Source organism: Myotis yumanensis, unplaced genomic scaffold (genome assembly GCF_028538775.1).
Source record: "Myotis yumanensis isolate MYYU_CA2020_CCGP unplaced genomic scaffold, mMyoYum1.0.hap1 SCAF_21, whole genome shotgun sequence".
In the NCBI taxonomy this organism is placed as follows: Eukaryota; Metazoa; Chordata; class Mammalia; order Chiroptera; family Vespertilionidae; genus Myotis; species Myotis yumanensis.
This window is the reverse complement of record NW_027223772.1, coordinates 10900765-10925303: the sequence shown is the minus strand read 5'-3', so window position 1 is coordinate 10925303 and position 24539 is coordinate 10900765. Positions and strand designations below refer to the sequence as shown.

Genomic DNA, 24539 nt, shown 5'->3' with positions numbered 1-24539 from the left:
TCTTCTAGGTCCATCCATGTTATCACAATGACAAGATTTAACTTCATTCTGTTTTATGGCTGAGTAATATTCCATTGCATATCCATCTATTGATGAACATTTAGGTTGCTTCCATATCTTGGCTATTGTAAATGATGTTGCAATGAACATAAGTGTGCAAATATCTTTCCAAATTAGTGTTTTAGTTTTCTTCTGATAGATACCTAGGAGAGGAATTGCTGGGTCATATGATAGTTCTATTTTTAATTTTTTTAAGGAACCTCTATATTTGACTTCCATAATGGCTGTACCAGTTTATAATCCCACCAACAGTGCATGAGGTTCCCTTTTCTACAAATCCTTGCCAACATTTGTTTATTGTCCTTTTGATACTAGCCAACCTGACAGGTGTGAGGTGATATCTCACTGTGGTTTTGCTTTGCATTTCCCTGATAATTAGTGGTGTTGAGCATCTTTATATGTGTCTCTTGGCCATGTGTCTCTTTTTCCATACTTTCTTTGGAAAAATGTCTCCTCATATGCTCTATACATTTTTAATTAGATTGTTTATTTATATATTTTACATTGAGTTGTATGAATTCCTTATATATTTTGGATATTAACCCCTTGTTGGATATGTCATTTTCAAATATTTTCTCCCATTCAGCAGGTCATCTTTTAGTTTTGTTAATGGTTTCCTTCACTGTGCAAATGCTCTTTAATTTGGTGTAATCTCATTTATTTATTTTTGCTTTTGTTGCCCTTGCTTGAAGAGACATATCCAAAAAGATATTTCTAAGACAAATGTCAAAGAGTTTATTGCCTATGTTTTCTTCTAGGAGTTTTCTGATTTCTAGTCTTAAAACTAAGTCTTTAATCCAGTATTGAAATAAAAGTTAAGGGTATGATTGATTATCCCAATAGTACCTCATATATTAATAAGAAAACCAGTAATGTCCATTAAGTTTCATTAGTTACTTAAGTAAGTGTGTGTAGGCCCTTGAGCTTAATAGTACCCAGGGCACAGCTATGTCCTATAAGTTAGTCCCAAATGTTTTGGGTTAAAGTACACTTAATCCAGTACTTTGTGTGCAGTTGGTGTTAGAAGGTGAAGCATGTTCAGCAGTAGCTTGAACCAGAGCAAACAAGTTGGAGCCACATGACCTTACAGTAGGATATTTTCAGTGATTTGAAACACTTCTGTGCTGTGTATTATTTTGGGACAATTACTGATTTTGGGGTTCTTCTACTGGATGACAACAGCTATGGGGGTGGCGGAGGGTTTCTTTTATTCTTATCTCTTCTTATTTCCAATCTAAAGGATTTATAGGAATGCTCTATCAAAATTTGGTTTATAAATCATGATAACCTGTGTTTTCCAAGCAATAACCCTATCAGAATATAAACTCAGATATTTCTCTGGAGGTAACCTTTTTATTTTTCAATTATAGTTGATATTCAATATTATGTTAGTTTCAAGTGTAGAGTATAGTGGTTAGACATTTTTATAGCATATGAAGTGATCCTCCCATAAGTCTAGTAACACCCTGACATTGTACATAGTTTTTACAATATTACTGACTATATTCCTTATGCTGCACTTTATATCCCTGTGACTGTTTTGTACTTTTTTTCAAATATATTTTTATTGGTTTCACAGGGGAAAGGGAGAAAGAGATAGAAACATCAATGATGAGAGAGTATCATTGATCGGCTGCCTCCTGCACACCCTACACTAGAGATCAAGCTGGCACCCCAGGCATATGCCCTGACCAGGAATTGAACCGTGATCTCTTGGTTCCTAGGTCGATGCTCAACCACTGAGCCTCGTTGGTCGGGCCAATTTGTACTTCTTTTTTTTTTTTTTAATATATTTTATTGATTTCTTACAGAGAGGAAGGGAGAGGGACAGAGAGCCAGAAACATCGATGAGAGAGAAACATCGATCAGCTGCCTCCTGCACATCCCCCACTGGGGATGTGTCCGCAACCAAGGTACATGCCCTTGACCGGAATTGAACCTGGGACCTTTCAGTCCGCAGGCCGACGCTCTATCCACTGAGCCAAACCGGTTTCGGCAATTTGTACTTCTTAATCCCTTCACCTTTTTCATCCAGCTCCCTAGCCCCACTCCCACCTGCAAATATCAGTTTGTTCTCTGTATCTATACGTTTGTTTGTTTATTTTGTTTTCTGGGTTCTACATATAAATAAAATCATATGGTATTTGACTTTCTCTGTCTAACTTATTTCATTTTCCATAATACCATCTAGGTCCATCCATGTTGTCGCAAATAGTAAGATTTCATTTTTTCTCATGAGTAATATTCCATAATATATTTGTGCCCCCTCTTCTTTATCCAAATCCTGCTCCATGGCATCAACCCCTGTATAACAACAGTGTGTCTGCTGTACTCACAGCCATTCCACACAGCTAATCAGCCTGAGAGCCAATACCTCTCCTTGACACGCCAACAGCAATCAAGGCTCACCTGCAACAGAATGGCACACACAAGTCACACAAGAGACAAATCCTGGAGTACCTGGCACAGGTGACATGGAAGACTGCAACACTGGGTCCAACAAGGACACCTACAACATAAGGCCACTTTACCAAGATCAGGAGATGGAACAGACCTACCAAATACATAGAAACAAACACAGAGAGGCAGCCAAAGTGAGGAAAAAAAGAAACATGTCCCAAATGAAAACAAAAAACAGGGGAAAAAATCCAGAGAAAGAACACAACAAAACAGAGGCAAACAATCTACCATATGCAGAATTCAAAATACTTTGATTAGGATGCTCACTGAACATAGGAAAAACATAGATAAACTCAGAACATTAATAAAGAGATAGGATCTTTCTCTTCAACGAGGTAGCAGAACAGTCTCCCCAGCAGACGCAGAGATGTAGATCTTTGTGAAGACCCTGACTGGCAAGATCATCACCCTTGAGGTTGAGCTCAGTGATGCCATTGAGAAAGTCAAAGCTAAAATCCAAGAAAAGAAGGGCATCCCACCTAGCCATCAGCATCTGATTTTTGCAGGCAAATAGCTAGAGGATGGTCACACTCTCTCTGACTACATTATTAGAAAAATCCCACCCTGTACTTGATGCTTCATCTGTGGGATGGCATCATCGAACCCTCCTTCCACCAGCTTGCCCAGAAGTGCAAATGCAACAAGATGATCTACCAAATGTGTTACAGTCAGTTGTATCCTCACGCTATCAACTGCCACAAAAATAAGTGCAGCCACCAAAACAACCTGTGCCCCAAGAAGGTTAAATAAGGCCCCTCCACCAGCTCCTCGACTGCAGAGAAGTCTTCTGCCTGGATCCCAGAACCCTGGGGCCTCAATAAAGTTACCCTTTCATTGACTAGAACAGTAAAGAAAATCAAAAGAAGAGATGGGGAACATAAAAATGGAGATGGAAAAAAAAAGAATCAATCAAATGAAGAATACAATAACTGAAATGAAGAATACATTAGAGTGAGTCTAGAGTAGATTACATGAAGCAGAGGATCGAATCAGCAATTTGGAAGACAATGTAGCTGAAAATAGCCAATTGGAACAGCAATAAGGATATAATTTTTTTTTAAATGCTGATAGCTTAAGAGACCTCTGGGACAATATCAAGCATAACAACATTCAGATCATAGTGGTAACAACATTCAGATCATAGTGGTACCAGAAGAAGAAGAAAGAGCACAAGGGATTAAAAACCTATTTACAGAGGTACGAATGGAAAATTTCTCTAACCTCGTGAAGGAAATAGACACACAAGTCCAGGAAGTGCAGAGTCCCAAAGAAGATGAACCCAAGAGGCCCACACCAAGATACATCATAAGTAAAATGGCAAAGGTTAATTACAAAGAGAGAATCTGAAATGCAGCAAGATAAGTACTACTACTTACCTGCAACAGAGCTCCCATAATCATCTGGTTCCTTAGCAGAAACTTTGCAAGGTGTAAGGGACTGGCACCAAATATTCAAAGTGATGAAAAGCAAGGGCCTACTGGTATATCAAGATTACTCTACTCGCCCTGATCGGTTTGGCTCAGTGGATAGAGCGTTGGCCTGCGGACTGAAAGGTCCCAGGTTCGATTCCGGTCAAGGGCATGTACCTGGGTTGCGGTCACATCCCCAGTAGGAGGTGTGCAGGAGGCAGCTGATCGATGTTTCTCTCTCATCGATGTTTCTAACTCTATCCCTCTCTGTTCCTCTCTGTAAAAAATCAATAAAATATATATTAAAAAAAAAAGATTACTCTACTCAGCAGGGCTATCACTTAGAATAGAAGGAGAGATATGAGCTATTCAGAAAAGAAAAAGCAGGAGTTAATCACCACCCAACAGTATTACAAGAAATGTTAAAAAGACTCAAGAAAAAGAAGGTGTGAGTGTGGGTGTGGTTGTGGGTGTAGGTGGAGGTAGAGGTGGAGGTGGAGGTGAACATATGAATAATAAAATGGCAATAACTACAAACCTGTCAATAATTACTTTAAATGTAAATGGGTTAAATGCTCCAATCAAAAGACACAGGATGGCTAAATGGATAACATAGCAAGTCCCAGACATATGCTGCTTACAAAAGACCTCCTTCAGATCTAAAGGGATGAAAACTGATATTTCATGCAAATGGAAATTTTAAAAAACTGGGATCACAATACTTATATCACACAAAATACACTTTAAATCAAAGGCCATAAAAAGAAACAAGGAGGACCCAGCAATTCCACTTCTCAGTATTTATTCAAAGAAGCACAAAACACGAACTCTAAAAGATATATGCATCTCTATGTCCATTGCAGCATTATGTACAACTAGAGAACTGGTGCACGAATTCATTCATCAATGGGTCCCTTGCCTTGGCCTGTGGGATTAGGCCGAAACCGGCTCTCCGACATTGATTGGGAGAGGGCACAGGCCAGGCCGAGGGATCCCACCATGCCAATCGGGGCCGGGGAGAGACGCGGGAGGTTGGCCAGCCAGGAAAGGACTGCAGGAGGGCTCCAGGGCGTGTCTGGCCCATCTCGCTTGGTCCTGATCAGTCGGACCCCAGCAGCAAGCTAACCCACTGGTCAGAGCATCTGCCCCCTGGTGGTCAGTGCACATCATAGTGACTGGTCAACTGTCTGCCCCCTGGGGGTCAGTACACGTCATAGCGAGCGGTTGAGCAGCTTTAGCATATCATTAGCATTTGGGGCCCAGTGCACGAATTCATGCACCTTGCAAGGAACTGTGGGCCATGAAGCTGCGGTGGGCATAGGGGCAGGTTTCAGCTCATCCTCTGTGCCCCCTCCCAAGCCCTCCTGCCATGGCCCCCGGTTCCATGTCTGCCAGCTGCCGCCACTCCCATGTACTGACGGTGCCAGCCCCGCTTGCACCCACTGATGGTGCAGAGCAATTGAGGCCGGCACCAGCAGCAGTGGGAGTGGGGCTAGTGCTGTCAGCAGGTGCAAGTGGTGGCTACTGCCCTGATTGCCCCTCAGGAGCAGGGGGAGGTGGAGAAGCCCTGAGGGGCAATCGGGGACAGCAGCCACTGCTAGCACACACTGACAGCGTGGAGTGATTGGGGCTGGTGCCGGGCGCCGTCAGCGGGTGCAAGCAGGGCCAGAGCTGGCAGCAGGTGCGAGCGCTGGGTGGGACCACAGTGCAGGGAGCAAAGAATTTTCAGTAACCACCAGAGACTCACCCCAATGACAGCAACCAAGGCGGGTCACTGTAGGAACTCCCACTCCCACCCAGATATATAAACAAAAATTAATTTACATATATGAACACACATGTACATTTCTACCCTCACTCTCCTGGAATATAGAGATAGACCACCTCTTACTGCCTATATTGTTACAAACAAACCTCTAATCATCCGGAATATTCGCCTTCTACACCTACAATTATATACACACACACAACATGGGCCTGTGTATAAACATGGGCAACCAACATACCACCCAGATATACACACTGAATACTGAATACTTCAGACCCTCTAAAAATACAAGTACACAACTGCCTCATGTGTCACACCCCAAAAAAATCCATATGCAACTCCACAGCCATAAAATGCATATACTCCGTGATTCCTGAACACACACACACACACACACACAACCTACACAGTCTCTTTGTTTCCAAACACAAAGTGAACTCTCACATTCCCTAGAACACACAGCCCATCCATAAGCTCCAGGAACTCAAACATATACACAGTCACAAACAACCTCTACTTATCAAATACACTAAAGGCCCGGTGCACGAAATTCATGCATGGGGGTGGGGAGGGGGGTCCCTTAGCCCACTCTGCCCCCTCTCACAGTCCGGGAGCCCTCAGGGGATGTTTTCCTGACGACTTAGGCCAGCTCCCGGCAGACCTAAGCCGTCAGTAGGCCTCCCTCTGCAGGAGGCAACCTGGTTGATCAGGGGAAGGCGCTGTCCCCATCACCCGGCTGCTGCTGACACTGTCAGCAGCTGCCAAGGTGTTTTCATCAACACAGACTCCAGTCCCTTCACCACAAAAAAATGACAACTTTCTTTAGGCATTTTCAAGATGTCTCTTTCATAGGATATGATCTTTCTTTCTTTCCTCACCTGAGGATATTTTTCCATTGATGTTTAGAGAGCGTGGAAGAGAGAGGGAAAGACAGAGAAACATTAATGTGAGAGGGACACTGCGACTGGCTGCCTCCTGCACAAGCCCTGACCTGGAGGTACATGCAACCTAGGTATATGCCCTTGATCAGAATCGAACCCGGCCCTCCTGTGGTCTGCAGGCCGAGGCTCTATCCACTGACCCAAACCGGCTAGGGCAGGACATGACATTTCTTAGCCCCTCCAGCAGCGGATCTTCGTTTTTTTCCTCTAGAAGTGAGGTGGAAAAACCCTAGATCACCTTCTTGGATTCTTATCACCCAAGTTACCAAGAACACTGTGAGTGGCATACAGGGAGCTTAGCCGATGAGCAGTCAGAAAAGGTGTTTCCTCTGCAGCTCATGCACAGAGACAGGACTGCTGGCGAGGGCCTGCCCTCGGCCACAAGCGGGTCCTCTCTCTCTCCCTCTCCCTCTCCTTCTCCCTCTTCTTCTCCTCCTCCCTCTCCCTCCAGCCCACTCTCTCTAAAAAGCAGTGAAAAAATATCCTTTGGTGAGTATTAAAAAACAAAACAAAACAAAACACAGAACAACAGGCCTCCTCCTTGGAGATGCTGAATATGTAGGCCTGAAAGAGAGAATTTTTGGCTCTGTGAAGATCCCTACATGAATTTTATTAACAATATTTGGAAAGTTAGCCTAAGCCACACCAATGATTCAAGTTTGTGCTTTTCTGTGTTCCAGGGAAGAATCAAATGATCTTTTGTTTTATTGTGTCAAAATAAAATTTTGCATGTTTTAAATACATAATTCTTATTCAAATACATAATAGCAGATGCAAAAGTTCTGTTTAACTCAGTGAAGGGACTGGCAGGATGATAATGCTGTTCAAAGGAGATTGCCAAAGAGGAAAGCCTGAAGTAAAACTGCTAAATTAGATGCAATCTGGCTAATGTCCTAAGGGGCAATAAAACCATCACTTTTTTGATTGGTTTGTCTTCTAGACAGAAATTGGTTACATCTTTAAAAGCCTAAAAATTCTTTTCATCTTCTCACTTTGCTGATCATTATATGTAACTTTCCAGGGCTGTAAAATGTCAAAATATACGGAAGTTATTTAATTGTAAATAGTGTGTCAGAGTTATGTGTTTCACAGAAAAGGAAATAATCATTCTGTGAGCCTCTAATGCCCCAATTATACTGAAGGGACTTGCTGTCAACATTTTACTCCGGACCTTTTATCAGGCCCTTTCCTCTCTGGGCCTGCGATTGGCCATGAAGGCTGTGGGTGGGCTTGCCCTCTCTTCTCCCAGCCTGTGCTCCGCCTTGGCGGCTGGAGCCGGAACCCATGTCCCTGTCCATGTCCGCTCCGGCCCGGCTCCCGGGGCCTGCCTTTAGCCGTGGGGGGGGGGGGGGGGGCTCAGGCTGCCCCCGTGTCCCTGTCCACGCCCCCGTCTCTGTCTCCATCTCCACTCAGGGCCTCACCTGCGCACAATCACCTCCTGTCTTGTCGTGACCCATTACAGAGTCCCGGCCTAATTTGCATATCACCTCTTTTTATAGATACAGATATAGATATAGATATAGATATAGATATAGATATAGATATAGATATATAGATATAAATTCACCTAACACACTCTGAGTGGACACATACAAGCAATACCACCAGATTCTGCAAGCATTACATTCTGGAACAGATGCAAAGAGGACCCTAAGCCTCCTGATACACTCACAAATCCCAAATACACACACCCACAAACCACTCACGAATATACACCCCACACACTCAGATGGATACATGCAAAACACAAAAGCACTGACAATTCCTTAACTCTCACTAATATGCATACACTATTCCCACACACCTATGGAAACACACACGCTTGCAAATATTCTCAAGCCCTGAATATACAGACCCCTCAAACACTATGCATTATGCCACCTCTCCAGAATACAACCTGGTCACCTCGCCTCTTCAGTATGTAACAAAAGCACACTATACACATTGTTTTCTCTGGCATCACTCTGAATATACAGACCACTGCTTGCTAACTACTACCAAATACATGTAGAAACACTTTAGTATTCTCCAAAGAAATACACTTTAATCACATCTAAGAACCCCTGAATAAACTGATAATTCATGCACCTGGTGATAGACATAAACACAGGCCAGTATACATGGGCAAGACACGTAGAAATATCTCCAGCAAAACACATATAAAACAACTTCCAAATTCCAAATTACTCCTAGCTAATGAGTCAGCTCTCACATCCACAAACACTAACAAATAACCGTATCACGCACCTCCCATACATAGATACCATCCTCCATCCCCTGTATAAGCACAAAAACCATCTCTCCCTCAAATACACACACCCTCGGTACCCAAAACATGTGAGCCTTAGGGCCCGACTGAAAAATGCAAACACGGAGCTCCAGCAAACATCCTTTGAAAGGACAGAACAGGGCTGATAACCGTGCTCCTAACTCCTCTTCAAGCAAAAGCCATAGAATGTATCAGTTGCTCAGCCAGCCCTTATCTCAGCCAATAGGAACGCAAGGAAACTAGCCCAAGGCCAAAAGTATGCTAGCCACCTCCTGTCTTTGTGTAACCAGACCCTAGCTGCACCCTGCCCTTGCGTCATTAGCCCCCTGGCACTCACTCAGCCAACCGGAATCGGCCAAATCAGTGGTCCGAGTGAGCCCCCACCCCCTGACCCAAGCCCTATAAATTCTTTGTTCTTCCAAGACTCCGGGCTCTCTTGCTTCCTGTCACTCCACTGTGTCAGTGAGGGAGGCAGAGGGACCAAACTAGCTAGTTTGAATAAATGACTCTTTGCTTTTGCATCGGACTCGGCTCCCTGGTGGTCTGTCTTTGGGGATTTTGAAATCTGGGCATAACATTTGGGGGCCCATCCGGGATTCCCAAGACCCACTAGGGACCCCACTCCGGAGGGTCTGCTAACCGCGGTAAGTGTCTGTGTGTCGTATGTTCTGTTCTGTGCGAGCTCGCTTCTGTAATCTGTGCCTGATAAGATCTAAGTGGACGCACTGGCGGATCTCAGGCAGGAGGAGTCAGGGGACGCCTTGGCCCTCCGTCTGGAGGGGTGTAAAAACCCCTCACGAGGGGAGTGGACTCCCCTCAAACCTCTGAACCTCTGGGACGTGGCGGGTCGCTCCCGCTGATTGGCAAACGGCCATCGTCCAGTTTTCTTCCGTGGGGGCGGAAGGCTGTTCTTAAGTGTCTTTGTCTGTCTGGTGTCTGTGTTCTTTTGTCTAATTTTGTGGACTCACTGGACGGACGTTATGGGACAGACTCAAACTACTCCTTTAAGCATTATGGTCATTTTAAAGTCAAGGGCTGGGCCAAACCTGCTTGCCAGCCTCAGGTGTGGTTTCCCAGAACTGCTGGGAACTTGGGACCTTGAAGCTTACTGAATTCAAATGATAAAAAACTTATGTTTTGCATTTTTGAGGTTTATTCTTAAAAATGTTACTGCTTAAGAAATGCTGAATATTTGACTTGCCAGCTAAAAGTTTAAGGTTCAAACTGAATTGGGAAAAATTGTATGTTGTGGTAGCAGAATGCCTTTGCTGAATGAATATCTGGTGAAAGAGTATAAATGTGGAGGAGGGAGCCTGCCCTCTCCGCTCCTTTGTGTGGCTTCACAACTTTGGTCAGGCAGGCATCTGAGTGAGGATCTGTGAAAATGGGTCACCCCCTCCCTTGTCTGTCTCTCGTCACCGATCATCATGAGGTCGGGACAAAGTAAACCTGCTGTTCTTAATTACATGTTAAAAAATTTTTGAAGAGGTACAATAGAGATTGTAGAATTGGAATGAATGCTGAAACATTGAGGAAGCATGAGTGGACAGCTGTTTGTTTGTGTGGGACTAGCCAATTTGCTGCCGAGAGGAGGCACTGGACGCAGTCTTAACTCCTCCGGTAGGTTCTCACCAAAACGTTGGTCGAGAATTCTGTTCTGGGACATGGGTGCCAGGAGTGCCCCCACGCCCGTCTGGGGAGTTGGGCATTGTTTTGTTTATCTGCTCAGCTCCAGTCTGGGCTAGTCTACTAAGAGAGTGTGAATACAAATGTTTTGTCTATTGGCTGCTCATTACTAGTCTGTGTAAAGTGAAAGTTACTTTGATTTATTTTGCATTTCTGTTAATTCATCTGGCTGAAGGTTTAGGCTGGACCCCGAAATAGTCTGCAAAATCTCTTAGCAGCTGCGAGAATCATTTTTGTTCTCAGAGTCTTTTGCTCACTATTAAAGGGGAATCCGCCCACTTAGTTAATATAAATTTCTATCAGTTGCTCTCTCCTGGGTTGTAAATTCGCTGTATTAAATTGAAATTTTGAAGTTCTAGGATAGAGTTAAAAGCTGGCTAAATTCCAAGATTGCTTGTAAGAAAAGCAAGAGAGAAGTCTTTTCAAGTTAACTGTTTGCTTAGCAAATTAACAAAGTAGCAAATTTCAAAGAACTTGTTATTCATGGTTTTCTTTTCTCTTTAGTGGACAGCTCCACAGGTCTCGGAGAGATTTACTGCCTGTGACTGTATTTTGTTTAACTTGCTGTTTTCAATTGGTCTTTCCCTTCCTCCCTCATCCTGATTCTGAAAGCATCTGTAACTGAATGTTACAGATGCACCCGTTATATTTCCAGGCCGACTCTGTGAGGAAAAGCAATTGGGCCTGGGCTGAGAGAAAGGGGGTGGGGGCGTTGGCAGTTAAGTTACTGGCTGCAGACCTAACAGGTCTTATCAATGAACTTCAAGGCCACAAGAAGTAACTGTAAACAATGTAGTCTTTCTCTGCCCTGGGTTATTCTTTTTAACCCTTCCAATGCTAAATTAGACCAATACCTGTTCTTAGTTTGATCACAAAAGGTCTAGATATATCTTAAGAGTAAAAATACATTTAAAATGTGTTAAAACCCGCAGCCGCCCTGGTGATTTAGAACTGTTTGCCAGGCAGACGCAGCCCCTGAGAGCCAGGTCAAAGAAGCGGGGGGGGGGGGGGGGGGGGGGGCTGAATGCCTGAGCTGCCCGCAAGGCCCTGAAGCCCCTGGTGGAGAAGAAGCAGCGCGTGCGCGGATCAACGAGAGCCTACAGGAGCTGCAGCAGCTGCTGGCGGACACCGAGGTGCAGGCTAAGCTGGAGAACACCGAGGTGCTGGAGCTGACGGTGCCGAGCGTGCTGTGGGGCAGGGTTTGTGGGCACGAGCAGCTGCAGGCAGAAGCCAGCAAGCGCTTCGCTGCAGGCTACATCCAGTGAACCCCCTGCTTGAGTCCATACCACTGTGAAAGGGCAGTGGCTTCCGAGATTTGCTGGAGGACGCTCTGGCTGGGCCCCGGGAGACCCTAGGTGGAGCAGCTGGCTCACAGGAGGGGCTGATATCCCCTTCAAGTGCATTCCCTTGAAAAAGGCCTGGTTGCTGCTCTGCCACAAAGGGAACTGATAGAAAGGCAAGAAAGCAGGTCCCTAAGAGTTAACAAAAGGGCACTCTCCCTGGACCCGGGAGCCATCAGGACTTTAAAATTCTCCAAGAGAGTAGGAGTCTGACTCAGAGACTGGCCGAAACCTCATTGGGTTAGAAGAACCAGAGGCTGCATATTGAACTTATAGACTGCAGTTTGCTGGGCAGAGGTCCAAGCCCAGTTATATAGGGGTTAAACTACCTATGTACAACAAAACAACTTTCTCCTGTGCCAGAATACATTTTAAGAAAATTGAATGCATGATAGACCAGTAAGCTGGGAGCAAATGCTTTGCATTTGCCTCCCTAAACAAAGGTTAAATCGTTTATATCAATCTGATTAGTGTCATTTGTTGTCCACACCCAGGGACAAATGAAGTTAGAAAATAAGCCTTATTTTGATTAATTCTTTTATTCAGGAGGAGCCAACCCGGTCCCTCCCTGCAACATGAATGATAAAATGTATATTAAGGAATTTTAAAGTTGCTCAAACCTCGCTGCCTTGGGTCCAGTTCTGCGTGTGTAAGAAGAAATAGAGTAAAGTTTAGTAGCAGAAGTAAAGAGGCAGGCAGGGCAGAAGCAGGCCAGAAGAAGCTGGCAAGGCCATCCAAACCACCCAGCCGCTATTGACCAGAGCCGCCTGAGGCAGACCTCCTTGGACTGGCAACAGCTGACTCTGACTAGGACAGACTGGGCTTTTTCCAACTGGGCCCCCATGAGCCGATGGTCAAAATGAAGATCGGGGGCCAGACTGTGAACTTTATGATTGATATAGCGGCAGAGCACTCGGTAGTTACTCGGAAGGTACCTCCCCTCTCAGAGCAGGAAGTCACCATTATTAGAGCTACCAGTACCACAGCTGCAGACTATTCTGCCGCCCCTGCCGATGTCAGTTAGGCGGCCATCAGGTGGTTCATGAATTCCTATATTTACCAGTTGACCTGGTCCCTCTAATGGAAGCAGAAACCACTTTTGCCCCAGATGGCTCAGCACAGCCTTGCCTAGGTGAAGAGACCTCTCCAATGATCCTGTCCTTAGCAGTGCCGAGAGAGGAAGAATGAAGACTTTACACCCCCCAGCCAAAGGCCTCCACATCTGTTCCTGTCAGGCCACAATCAGGGGACTCGGGCAGTGTTCCTGTTATCTGCCAAAATTCCCAAGACTGTAAAAGTACTTGTTCACTGAAAAGGTATAAATGTAGATGTTTATTTAATGTTTATATGTCTACTTAGATATAAATATTTATAAATAAATAAAAACCCCGGTTAGTTTCCTGGTGTATTCTGGAGCAGCCTATTCAGTCTTGACAGAGCCAATGGGACCAATAACATCTAAGAAAACACCGAGAAGACACTGGTTCTAAGAGCCACCAGACAAACTGCCTTTTTCCTTGGACATCAAAGAGGACTGTGGACCTCAAAAAGAACACGGTAACTCATTCGTTTCCAGTCATGCCAGAATGCCTGTACCCCTTACTTGGACGTGATCTCTTACAGAAATTACAAGCCACCCATAAGCTTGTTCGAGATGCCCTGCCAGTGCCACCTCGGACTCTGTACACCCTTTCCAGCCTGGGGACTCAATGTGGGTAAAGAAGTTCACGACTCCAGGACTCACCCCAACTTGAAAAGGACTATACCTGCAGAAAGTTGTATAATAGACTCAGATGATGCCTGCATCTTCATAGACATGGCTTCAGAAAGACAAGGACAATTTTACCTTATATAGAAAGGTCAAAGAGTGGACTTTAGTCACCTTCCTAAAATGTTTGTATAGCATTGCCATATCTCATGTTTAGTAGCGGAGGATTTGGCTGCCTGAAGTGGCCATGATGCCAATATTATGTTTCATTGTATTAATATGTTATATTAACCTTTGATTCTCTTGCAGGTTTGTATGTTGGCTATCCTGGAAGGGGACTATGTGGGGTGAACCCCAAGAGTAGAGGGTGTCTAGCTGCCAAGAGGGCAGGTGCCCAACTGGGCAAAGAAGAATACCCATCAGGTTTTGGTCTCTATTAAGAGACAGCTAACAGTTGGCAGCCTGTACTGTCAGGGATGGTACAAATCTCAGCTGTAGAGAGCTGGGAAAAGCCTATTTGGAATAAAAGGTCTGAGGCATGGTTGTGCATTTTTAAAGGACATACAAAGAAGGTTTAAAGGCTAATCTGAAAGTATAAAATTTAAAACGGTTGTATATATAATAAAAAGGAGAAGAAAAACGTTGAAAGAACTAACAAGAAAAATCAGAAAATCTTAGAACAGATCAGTATGTTTTTCTCCTTATATAATTCCTCTGAAATCTGGCAATGCTTAATAAGTCATGGCAATACATTTCTTTGCATAAAATCAATAAGACCGGTTTTTAATAGTAATTTTATTAACTGGAAACTTTGACTGGAATATCATGTTTTAAAGAAACCTGTCTGAGCTCTGAAGATTTGAAGCCAATAAAAGTGCCACAGGAAAAGCCTGGTATCCTGCTTGGGAGCCCTGAAGATGGCTGGCGCTGGAGCGTCAGGCCCATGCCCTACCATCACTGGCGGTTGGTAAGAGTAGAAGGGGAGCAATAAGGATGCCTCTGCATCCCTGCGGAACCCCCACTCACTCTGGGCCGCAACGAGTAGGAGGGCTACTGAGATGGGCTTAAAGCCTACAGCGTGGGCTCAGGTGGAGTTGCTACAGGTGAGGGATTCACCTAACGCAGCAGATGCTGCAGGCAGGCCTGATGGCAGCTAAATGGCTTGGCTTCCTGGCCCTATGGGGCACCTTAAGATTCAATCATGAAATTCCAGCAAAGATAGTCAGTTACCATTCTTGTTGTGTTTATGCAAACATCAGGCCAAATTAAATACAGTAGATAAATTAATATTGATTTGGCTTTTTGATAGCCATAGAGGAATTTTAAAAAGAAAAATCCTATTTCAAGAGAGGTTGTTAAAACTAAAATGATTTCTTTCCCTTCCACCGGACCATTTGTTATAGTTTGTCTCTGCCAGGTCACAAGCCCAGCTCCTTCTATGCCCAGGACAGCAGGGAGCCTGCCTGGAAGGTGACCTCTGAGCATACACACCTGCTGCAGATCACCCTCAAGAAGACAGCGGACCTCGGCGGACCCCTTATAATCCTCCTGATGCTGTTGACTTTCGGCCCTTGCATTATTAACAGACTAGTCCAATTTGTCAAGAAATATATAAAATAGTTCAGTTAATAATTCAGTCCGTCTCATGATTGAGCCGGAAGTTCCAAGACAAGGGGGGAATGAAAGGACAGAACAGGGCTGATAACTGTGTTCCTAACTCCTCTTCAAGCAAAAGCCATAGAATGTATCAGTTGCTCAGCCAGCCCTTATCTCAGCCAATAGGAACGCAAGGAAACTTGCCCAAGGCCAAAAGTATGCTAGCCACCTCCTGTCTTTGTGTAACCAGACCCTAGCTGCACCCTGCCCTTGCGTCATTAGCCCCCGGCACTCACTCAGCCAACCGGAATCGGCCAAATCAGTGGTCCGAGTGAGCCCCCACCCCCTGACCCAAGCCCTATAAATTCTTTGTTCTTCCAAGACTCCGGGCTCTCTTGCTTCCTGTCACTCCACTGTGTCAGTGAGGGAGGCAGAGGGACCAAACTAGCTAGTTTGAATAAATGACTCTTTGCTTTTGCATCGGACTCGGCTCCCTGGTGGTCTGTCTTTGGGGATTTTGAAATCTGGGCATAACACCTTCCCCGGCCACGGCCCTGGAACACAGTACACTCCACACACACACTCTCCACAAGCCCCGAACAGACCCACGAATAGCCGTGACCTGCAAACATGCACACCTGTGTCCCATACGTATGTCCCAAACACACTTCATGCCACGTACACACCTGCGCATACATACCCCCTCCCAAATTCCCACAGAACTCACTCTTCCATCTTGGAGAACCCACAGCCACACACCTCACACCAAACCGCACACACACTACTGTTCACCGGCATATACACCTCCACACCCTCCAAATACAGCGCTCCGCATGCACGTTCACACACGGGCATGGCCGCCCCGTGGCCACAGCCGCCCGCAGACACGGCGTGAACCGGAGGCGCTGTCAGAGGCGGAAGAACTGCCGGGAGCCGCGCTGTTCAGAAAGCGGGGGACACAGACCGACGCCCCGAGTTGGACTCACAGGCATCACTGGGCCGTGTAGGCCCCCATCACTGACCCCCAACGGCCAGTGGCTGTCAATTCCCGGTGAAAACACAGAAATATGTGAGGGTGTGGGGGCTGAGCACAGACCCGGGGCACAGAGCCCACAGGGGGAACCACAGAGAAGAGGGGGCCCCTGAGGGGAGAGGAGGCCGCGCGCCCCTTACCTCCCTGTTTGCCTAACGGACTCCGGAGGCCGCCATGCCAGGCCCCGCGTGCAGCCTGGGCGGCCGTTGAGGACCCGCCTGCCGTTAGCGCATGCGCGCGCCTGTGGGCGCCAACCGCCCCAACGGACGCTGGGAGCAGGTGCAGGACAGAGTCCCGCCCCCAGTGGGTGTGCTCGTGCGCCCTGGCGCGAGGCACCCTGGGAAGGGCCCAGGCTGTCCCTGCAGGAGAGGAAGGAGTGGAGGGAGGGGCCCTGTGAGGCCTCCTGCAGGTCCTCCTGCTCAGGAACCTCCCAGCGCGTTGCAGGGAGCACTTGCGACTTTAAAGTTGCAAACGTGCAGTCCATGCACTTGGCTGCCCGCTCGGGACGGAGTTTGGGAGAGGCCGGCCTGAAGCACTGTCCTCGGAGGGGCCAGTGCCTTCATGCCCTTGGACTGCAGGTCCGTGGTTTCTAGAAAGTAGGTCCGTCCTCCCAGAAGTCCGGGTGTGCATTGCACAATTCCGGCCAAGAACTTTAGACCTGGACACACTCTAAAAGACGCCTGCCCCTGACCCCGTTCCTCCTGTATTTATTCAGTACGTGGAGGTTTTCAATAAATGTTGTTTAACAGATGTTTCCGTTGCAAGACTGTTGTTTTAACATTGATCAAGACATGACTGTCTGGGCCAAATTCCGTTGACATGGCAGGTAGCATGGGAACAAAGTCACCCTGCCCTCCCTCCTTTTCTGTATTATATTGCAGAATTTCAGTTGGCAATAGAACATATATATAGTAGCAGAATCAATTTAGTGACTTGAGTATGTCATATTTTCCAAGGAAACTGAAATTATACCATCATCTTTCCGGTCATTTGCAAGAGGGGAAGGAGGCAGGAGGAAGACTCCTCACTATATTTTCCATTTTGCACAGTTTGTGAACTATGCAAAGGCATTACTTGTTTAAAACATTAAAATCACTCAAAAGGTAAATAGTTAGACAGTGAACAACATAAAACTCTGAGAAACAAAAAGTGGTGGTGTCTGGTCTTGCCCTGTAGGCTACAGGGCCTTGCCCTGATGGACGGGAGCAAAGGGGATGGTTTGTAAGGCTGGGCCGGCTGCATCTGCAGGGCTCCCAGCACTGGGCGGCACTTGGGGCCACAGGACTGCTTCCTAAGGAATGATGTGCACACAGCCACCGAGCATGCTGCCTCTGCTGGGTCAGTCCTAATTTCAAACACTGGGTTCCGTGTGGCCATAAGTTCCCATTATTTCTTCAGCTGCATGTTCTGAATTTTGTTCAGAAAGTGTAGCCTGTGTTGAAGTCAACCAAGACCAGATAGGAAGCAGGTTGAGGACCCAGAACTAGGGTGATGGATCAAGAACTGAAAGAAAGGGCACATCAGGTGACTTTGGGTGCCTAGAACTTAGAGAAGGTCATTACTGCTAGTGTGTCTTTAAATTTGTGATTTTAAATTTGAAAGGAACTGCTGGTTCTGGCCTACCTATCAGAGCCCTCCATGGAATGCCCCCCCACCCCCACCCCAGCCCATTGGTCCTCGGCCCCTCCCCCGCTGCAGAATGTCTGGAGCCCTACATTCTACAGTTTAAACCCAAACCTTCCCTCCACTGGATGCTGAGCAGCTGTTGGAGCAGGTCAGTCTCTGAATTCTCGACTTGACTTTTCTCATTGTGGAGGCTACTAGGCAGTGGTGGTCAGTGAATGAGCCTGCGGGGATGGCTTCAGTAGGAGGTAAGCCTATAGATGGGAGAGGGGATGTTTTAAACACTGAGATGTCCCTCAAAACTTGGGGTTAAACTGTGACACTGGGGAAACACGGTTTGACTGAAGTAGGGGAGGGAGAGAGCACTGGACCTCAAAGCACCTGTCACCTGGGAGGCTGGGGGCCCATGGGAACCTGTGAGGGCACTGGCAGGAGGGCTCCTAGAGGTGGGTCAGGGTGGCTCAGGGAAATGCCTGGGTGTGGAGAAAGGACGGCAGCAGGCACGTGGGTTCTTCCCAGAGGGGAGACAAGCCACTCCCACGTGTGTGTGGGGAGTAGTGGGCGATGTCGTGGGGGTGGCACAGGGTGGTCACAGGAAAGCCTAGTCCTGTGTGCTGTTCTTGGGGCACCTGGAGCTTGCCCCGCAGTATCTTTCTAAGGGACTTTACCTGAGCTCACTAGAGCTAATGGGGGCCATGGGAGGGTTTAGCCAGAAAGCTGTCCAGTGGGGTTGCCTGTGGCCAAGTCCACAATGAAATGTCCCCCCTGAGGGCTGGGCTGGAAGGTCCTCCAACTGCTGCAGCCCAGAGCTTCTCCCCTGCTTCTGGCCCAGAGCTCACTCCTCCTCAGCCCAGGAAGCTGCTTGTTGGCTTGGATTCCACAGGGGCAGGGCGGCCGGGTAACTTCCACCAAGAGAGGGCCCGGTTCCCTGAGCTGTCCCGAATCGTTCCCCCTGTGGCCACCCAGGTCTTCAGACCGACTTCCTCTTGTCGAGCATCTCATGGCGCACCCTCTGCCCTGCCCTTTACCTTTGAGATGAGGGGTTTGCTCAGAGTCCACGTTCCTGCTTCAGGGACAGAAAACAGATGTGGAGCATGGGTGGTGTTTAGACAACTATGTCCCACTGTCCTGGCTCACACCTGCTTCCTACTGGCCTTCACTTTCCACTGTTGGGAGCTGGAAGGGGAAGGACCTCACACAGTCTGCAGTCCCACGACCCATCTAACAGGACAGCTGCTATGGAAGTTTCTGGAAACCCCTACCGACAGCCCTAATTTGCCACATTCCGTGGTTCTTCTTTAACCCTCTGGAGCCATTGCTGGCTGTGAAATGACAAGCTCCTGAGGGGCCATTAGTCTGAGTGCTGGGGCCAAGTGGCAGGACCTGGCCCGTGTTGAGTGTTCACTGTTGGTTCTGACACACATGTGCATGGTGGTCAGTGCGTTCAAGGGTCAGATCAGGGTCCCTGTGCCTTCTTGTGGAGAGACATTACTCAAGTGTTTCTGTGTTGTTGGGCAAGCCCAGGACATAAAGGGGGTGATTTATTGAGAAAAGGGAAGACTGAGGAGCAGATGGGGCCCTGATATTTCAGACACGGCCTGTTCTCAGAGGCCCTTTGGGTGCCTAGAACTTACCTTAGAGACGGTCACTACAGGAGTGGGTCTGCCTGGGGTCATTTCCCCCAGAGCTGACTGCTGCCCAGGGCCATGCCTGAGGCTGGCAGGGTCGGTGCCAGGGAATCCTTAGGGCGGCTCTCAGGGTCAGCGCTGGCTGGGGCCGTTTCCTCTCCCAGACAGCGGTCAGGGAGCCTTGGCGCTGGGGAGCAAGCTCTCCAGTGGAGTAATTCCCAAATGGAGCGTGACAATGACCTGAGGACATCTGCCACCTCCACAGTTTGCCCATCCCAATGGCCCTCCCCTGGGAGACTCACTGCTCTGATTCCCCAGTGGCTACAGGGGCCCAGAGCGCCTCAGTGCTGTTTGCTGGTTCTCCTCCTCCCTTCACCCTTTCCTTTGTCTCAACAGCATCTGCAGCGCTGGGAGCGGATGTGACCCTGAAGCCCGGTGCCCCCATCACTCCTTTCACAGCACAGCCCTTTCCCCCGCCCACTACTGGCCCCGCACACCGGCCACCTTGGGAGCAGCACCTGCCGCCCCTCAAGACCCCGTCATTCCCTCCTGGCCGCCCCCTGGTGCTGCCTGCTTTGCCCAGGACACCTCTGGTGGCAGGAGATGCTGGTCAAGGCCCCGTTGGGCCTGGGGCTTGTAACATCATGGACCAGGTCAGGTCAGAAGGGGGACGACCACAGCCCTCCCAGACTCAGACCATTGTCCTGACTCAGGCCCCCCTCAACGGGAGTGCTCCAGGGGCCATCTGTGGGGGTGCTGTGTGCCCTGCACCCCTCTTCTTGGAAGCCACTGCGGTGGAGACAATTATGCCCCCCTCGGCTTTTGGGGGCACCCAGGCCGGCGATGGAGGCTGGTGTCCCGGCCTTCCTCCTCAAGCTGCACCACCACCTGCCCAGCTGGTCCCCATCATCCCCCGAGTGGATCCTGGACCACGGCCACACGGGGCTTCCAGGGAGGGTGGCCTGGCTGGCTCCCAGTCCAAGGCCTCGCCGGATGACGCCTGTAACCCCAAGAGTGTGTATGAGGACTTCTGTCGTTGGCAGTGCTTCAAGGCCCTGGCCCGGGAGCACCTTCCCCAGAGTCCTGAGGCGGGAGCTCTTTGCTGCTTCCTCATGTGAGTGCACTGGGCAGGGCAGGGGGCGAGTCTGGAGCTTTCAGTTCTGCCGGGTGGGGGTGGGAACCTGGTGCCACTGAGCTGGGGTGGGCAGGCGGGTGGAGGCCAGGCTGCAGCCATGACTGACCCTGAGGCATTACAGGCCAGCGCTGCGGTCCCTGTCCCGCCTGAGGCCCACCATGACACTGGAGGAGGGAATAGGGCAGGCCATGCAGGAATGGCAGCACAAGAGCAGCTTTGACCAGAGGGTCTATTCTGAGATGGCAGAAAAGTGAGTCAGGGTCCTTGGTCCCCACAGCTGGGGGTGGGGGTGGGGACGGCTGACTGCGGGGCAGGGTCCAGCTGTGAGGTCTCATCAGAGAGGAGGGTGGTGGGAGGGTGTCACTCAGCACGGGGTCCCCGCAGCCCAGAGGCCCTTCTCTCCTGGGGAAGCCTCTCCCTCAGCTTCAGAGCGTGGGTGCTTCTGTCCCACCTCCCAGGGAGCCCCCCCTCCTCTGACCCTGACCCGTCCTGGGCTGGACATGAAGGCTCAGGACAGGCTGGGGAGCAGGTGCCCTGCCCCGTGGGCAGACTACAGCCAGAGGGGCTGTGCAGGAGTGTGCTCAGCCAGCCTCCTGCCTCCCCAGTGTCCGGGCCCTGACAGCCCCAAGGCCCTGGCTCTACCATCCCCCCACCCACTGCTGCCTTTCTGGGCTCCTGGGGCCTCCTTCTCAGCACAGCTGTGCCCCCCTCACCCCCAGGTTCATGGAGTTTGAGGCGGAGGAGCAGATGCAGTTTGAGAAGTTGCAGTTGAAGAAGGGGGCGCAGACCCAGCCGCCTCCTGCCCCACCGAGACCTGATCCTCGGGGGCCCCCAGCCCCAGTGAAGGGCGGGCAGCCAGGTAGGCCAGCATGTTCCCACGGGAGCCCATGGCCAAAGGCAACAGGGCCTAGGGCAGGCCACTGTCCCACCCACAGGGGCCCTTCGCCTTCAGGGGGGCTTTGGTCTTTCAAGGGAAACAGCCCTGAGAGTCGGGCCTCAGCAGCCCTTGGTCCCCATGGGGTCTGGACCTGGTCCACTTTCTCATCCCCTCTCCCCGCTCCCTGTCAAAGGCCCCACATGAAGTCGGCTGAGAAGCGGGCTGGCTGCGGGGCCCCTTGGAGATTCGGTGGCTCCACACGTCCTCACACATGACTCTCTTGGGTGCTCCCCTCTGGCCTCTCCCCTCACATAGTCACAGGCTTCAGGTGGCCCGACCCAGCCGCACCCATATCAATGCCCCCAACACTGCCCTCAGCATCCCATGCCCTGGAGGTGGGAGCTTTATCCCCTCACGCTCCCTCCTCTTCCCTCTCTGCCCAGCTCGCACTACCAGGAAGGCTGTACCCAGCACCCAGTGCACCCACACAGCCCTGCTGCCCCGGGAGACTGAGTCCCACAATGGGATCCCCCCTGAGGCCGAGCAGGAGGACATGGACATCATGGATGAGCTGCCCATGGGGGCGCCAGGTGGAGGATGGCAAGATGAAGAAATGGAGTGGCTGCAGGATGAAGATCTCCTGAGCTACCTGGACCAGCTGTGCTCCCAGGAAGACTTTGTCACCCAGGTGGGCTGGCTGGCAGCTCCGGGTCTATAAGATCCCAGAGGGTGGCGCTGCAGCACCCCGACCTGGGTTCTCCCAGGCTGATGGGATTGGGCTCTGCTCTTTGTTCCTGAGCTGGGCACGTGCGAGTGTGTGTGTCTGTGTGCATGTGTGCGCTTTGTGTGTGTGTGTGGTGTGTGCTGTGTTCATGTGGGTGTGCCCGTGTGTGTATGTGCATGTATGTGTGTGTGTGTGTGTGTGTGCACCTGATGACCATGATGGAGTAAAACACCCGCCTGTGCAGGAGGCCGGGTGGGTCTTGGCTTTCCCACTTGTGCTCCAGGCCCCGCTGACTCCCAGTTTGCTCCCTGCCAAGGGGCTCACAGCAGCTTCCTTCTGTCCCAGGTGGAGGAGGTCATTGACTCCCAGTTCCTGAAGCAAATAATTTCCCCAGACACACAGCAGGATCCCTTGGCCCTAGCTGAGGAGTTGGAGCAGGAGGAAGGTCTCACTGCTGCCCAGGTGAGCCAGGGGAGGGTGGACATTAGAAAGATGGGAGGGGGACCCCAAGTGAGCCATAGCATCCAGGGACACTAGGGGAGTTAGAGGAGGGAAAGGCCCTAGTGAGTCAGGGAAGGAGGGAGGGAGGTAGATCAGGGGCGGGGGCCCTCAGGGAGCCAGGGGAGTGTGCACTCAGGTAAACCAGGGCAGGGAGCAGCCCAGAACGAGGACACACATAACTGTGTCCATGCCTCCCCTGCCTGCAGGCACCACATGCCGAGGGGCCAGTCCTGGGTGGGAGCAGGGCAGGAGGACAAGAAGGAGAGGGCTACAGAGAGGAGGGGGTGGGAGCTCAGAAGGGGAGGGGCCACAAAGCTGGGAATATGGCACAGGGGACAGAGGAGAGACACATGACTGTCGTGGATTCAAGTTACAGTGTCACCTCCCCCTCCTCCCCCCAGTGCCATTGTCCCATCACCCACGCTCCTCCTCCTCACACACGTGAGCAGCGCCAGTCACTGTCCCTTCTTCCTCCCAGCTGGTAGACAACGGACTCCTGGCCTCCAAGGAGGGGGGCGTGCAGGCACCCCCGAGTCACGGTGCTCCCCTGTGGGACTCAAGTCCTTTTGAGTCTGCGACCAGCCAAGATGCCCAGAGGCGTGACCGTGGCCCCCAGCTGGGGGTCAGTGACAAAGCCTGCCCACCAGAGACTGACTTCAAGGACCAGCAAAGGCGCGGCCCAGCAGGCGCCCACCGGCCCAGGCCCCAGGCTTCTGCTGTCTCTGCGGAGCGTCAGGAGCACCCACCACTGCGGGCTCGATGCCCCCCCTCTGCTCCCCAGGGCCACGGGCCTGCTGACTGTGCACTGGGCCCCAGGGAGGCCTGCGTCCCCAGAGAGGCCTCTCCTGTCAGGGAGACTCTCGGGCCAGCAGACAGGCCCTGTGAGGAGGACGAGGACCTCCGCAGCCTGGCCTTCCTCTGGGCCTCTCCCGGCCGCCTGCTGCCCTGCGCGCTCTCTCTGAGTCCTGTCCCCGCCTCGGGCCTGGCCTGCCCTGGAGGTCGGGGGCCCCGGGGTGCGGCCCAGTCCCAGTCCCTTCAGAGACGAGGCCTCAGCCGAGCTGCACCTGCAGCGTCCAAGTCTCAGAAGTGGGCTCTGGGGGGAGGCCCCGTCCATGCTGAGAAGACCCCCCACTCAGGGGCCGACCTCGGGGTCTGTGGGCGGCCAGCACTGGCTCTGGGGCTGGTGCCCTCCTCACAGCCTCGCAAGAGGAAGTGTGACCCGTCTGACCCAGGGAGTGGGAGGAAGCGGCACTGCAGCCAGGATGGAGCAGAGGGGTGTGCCCCCCACTGCCAGCGCCCCGAGGGGCCCGGACTGCATGGGGCCTGGCTGTCCCCCAGAGGAGCCAAGGGCTCCTTCTTATCGCAGGGCTGATCCTGCTGTTCCACTGACATGGGAGGGTGGGAGGCAGGAGGGAGGGCGGGACCCTTAGGGCAGGGGTGGGCCTGGGGTGGGGGTAGGAGAGAGGGCAGGACCCTTAGGGTGGGGGTGGGCCTGGGTTGGGGGTAGGAGGGAGGGCAGGACCCTTAGGGTGGGGGTGGGCCTGGGGTGGGGGTAGGAGGGAGTGCAGGACCATTAGGTTGGGGGTGGGCCTGGGGTGAGAGTAGGAGTAGCACCTTTGGGACATTGTGGGTCTGTTATGAATAAAGATAATTTCGTTTGAAAATGCTCTGGGGGCCGCTGTGTCTGTGCTCGGGTCTGCGCTGCTCCTTGGAGAGGGGACCTGAGAGGAAGGGAGGATGCGGGAGGTCCTGGGCGCTCTGCATCCACAGGGGACCCTCAG

At 50.4% G+C, this 24539-nt stretch overlaps 1 protein-coding gene and 1 pseudogene across 1 annotated transcript; both read left to right on the top strand.

The window, feature by feature from the left end:
- Positions 1 to 2887: 2887 nt before the first annotated feature.
- Positions 2888 to 3270, top strand: LOC138998778 (ubiquitin-ribosomal protein eL40 fusion protein-like; annotated as a pseudogene).
- Positions 3271 to 12783: 9513 nt separating this feature from the next.
- Positions 12784 to 24130, top strand: LOC138998928 (NUT family member 2G-like). The gene is made up of 8 exons (XM_070400970.1): positions 12784 to 12864; positions 16063 to 16240; positions 19918 to 20635; positions 20778 to 20906; positions 21376 to 21515; positions 21977 to 22221; positions 22603 to 22719; positions 23237 to 24130. Exons 1-8 carry the CDS (start codon positions 12784 to 12786, stop codon positions 24128 to 24130), a joined length of 2502 nt encoding a protein of 833 aa, XP_070257071.1.
- The last annotated feature ends 409 nt before the right edge of the window (positions 24131 to 24539 follow it).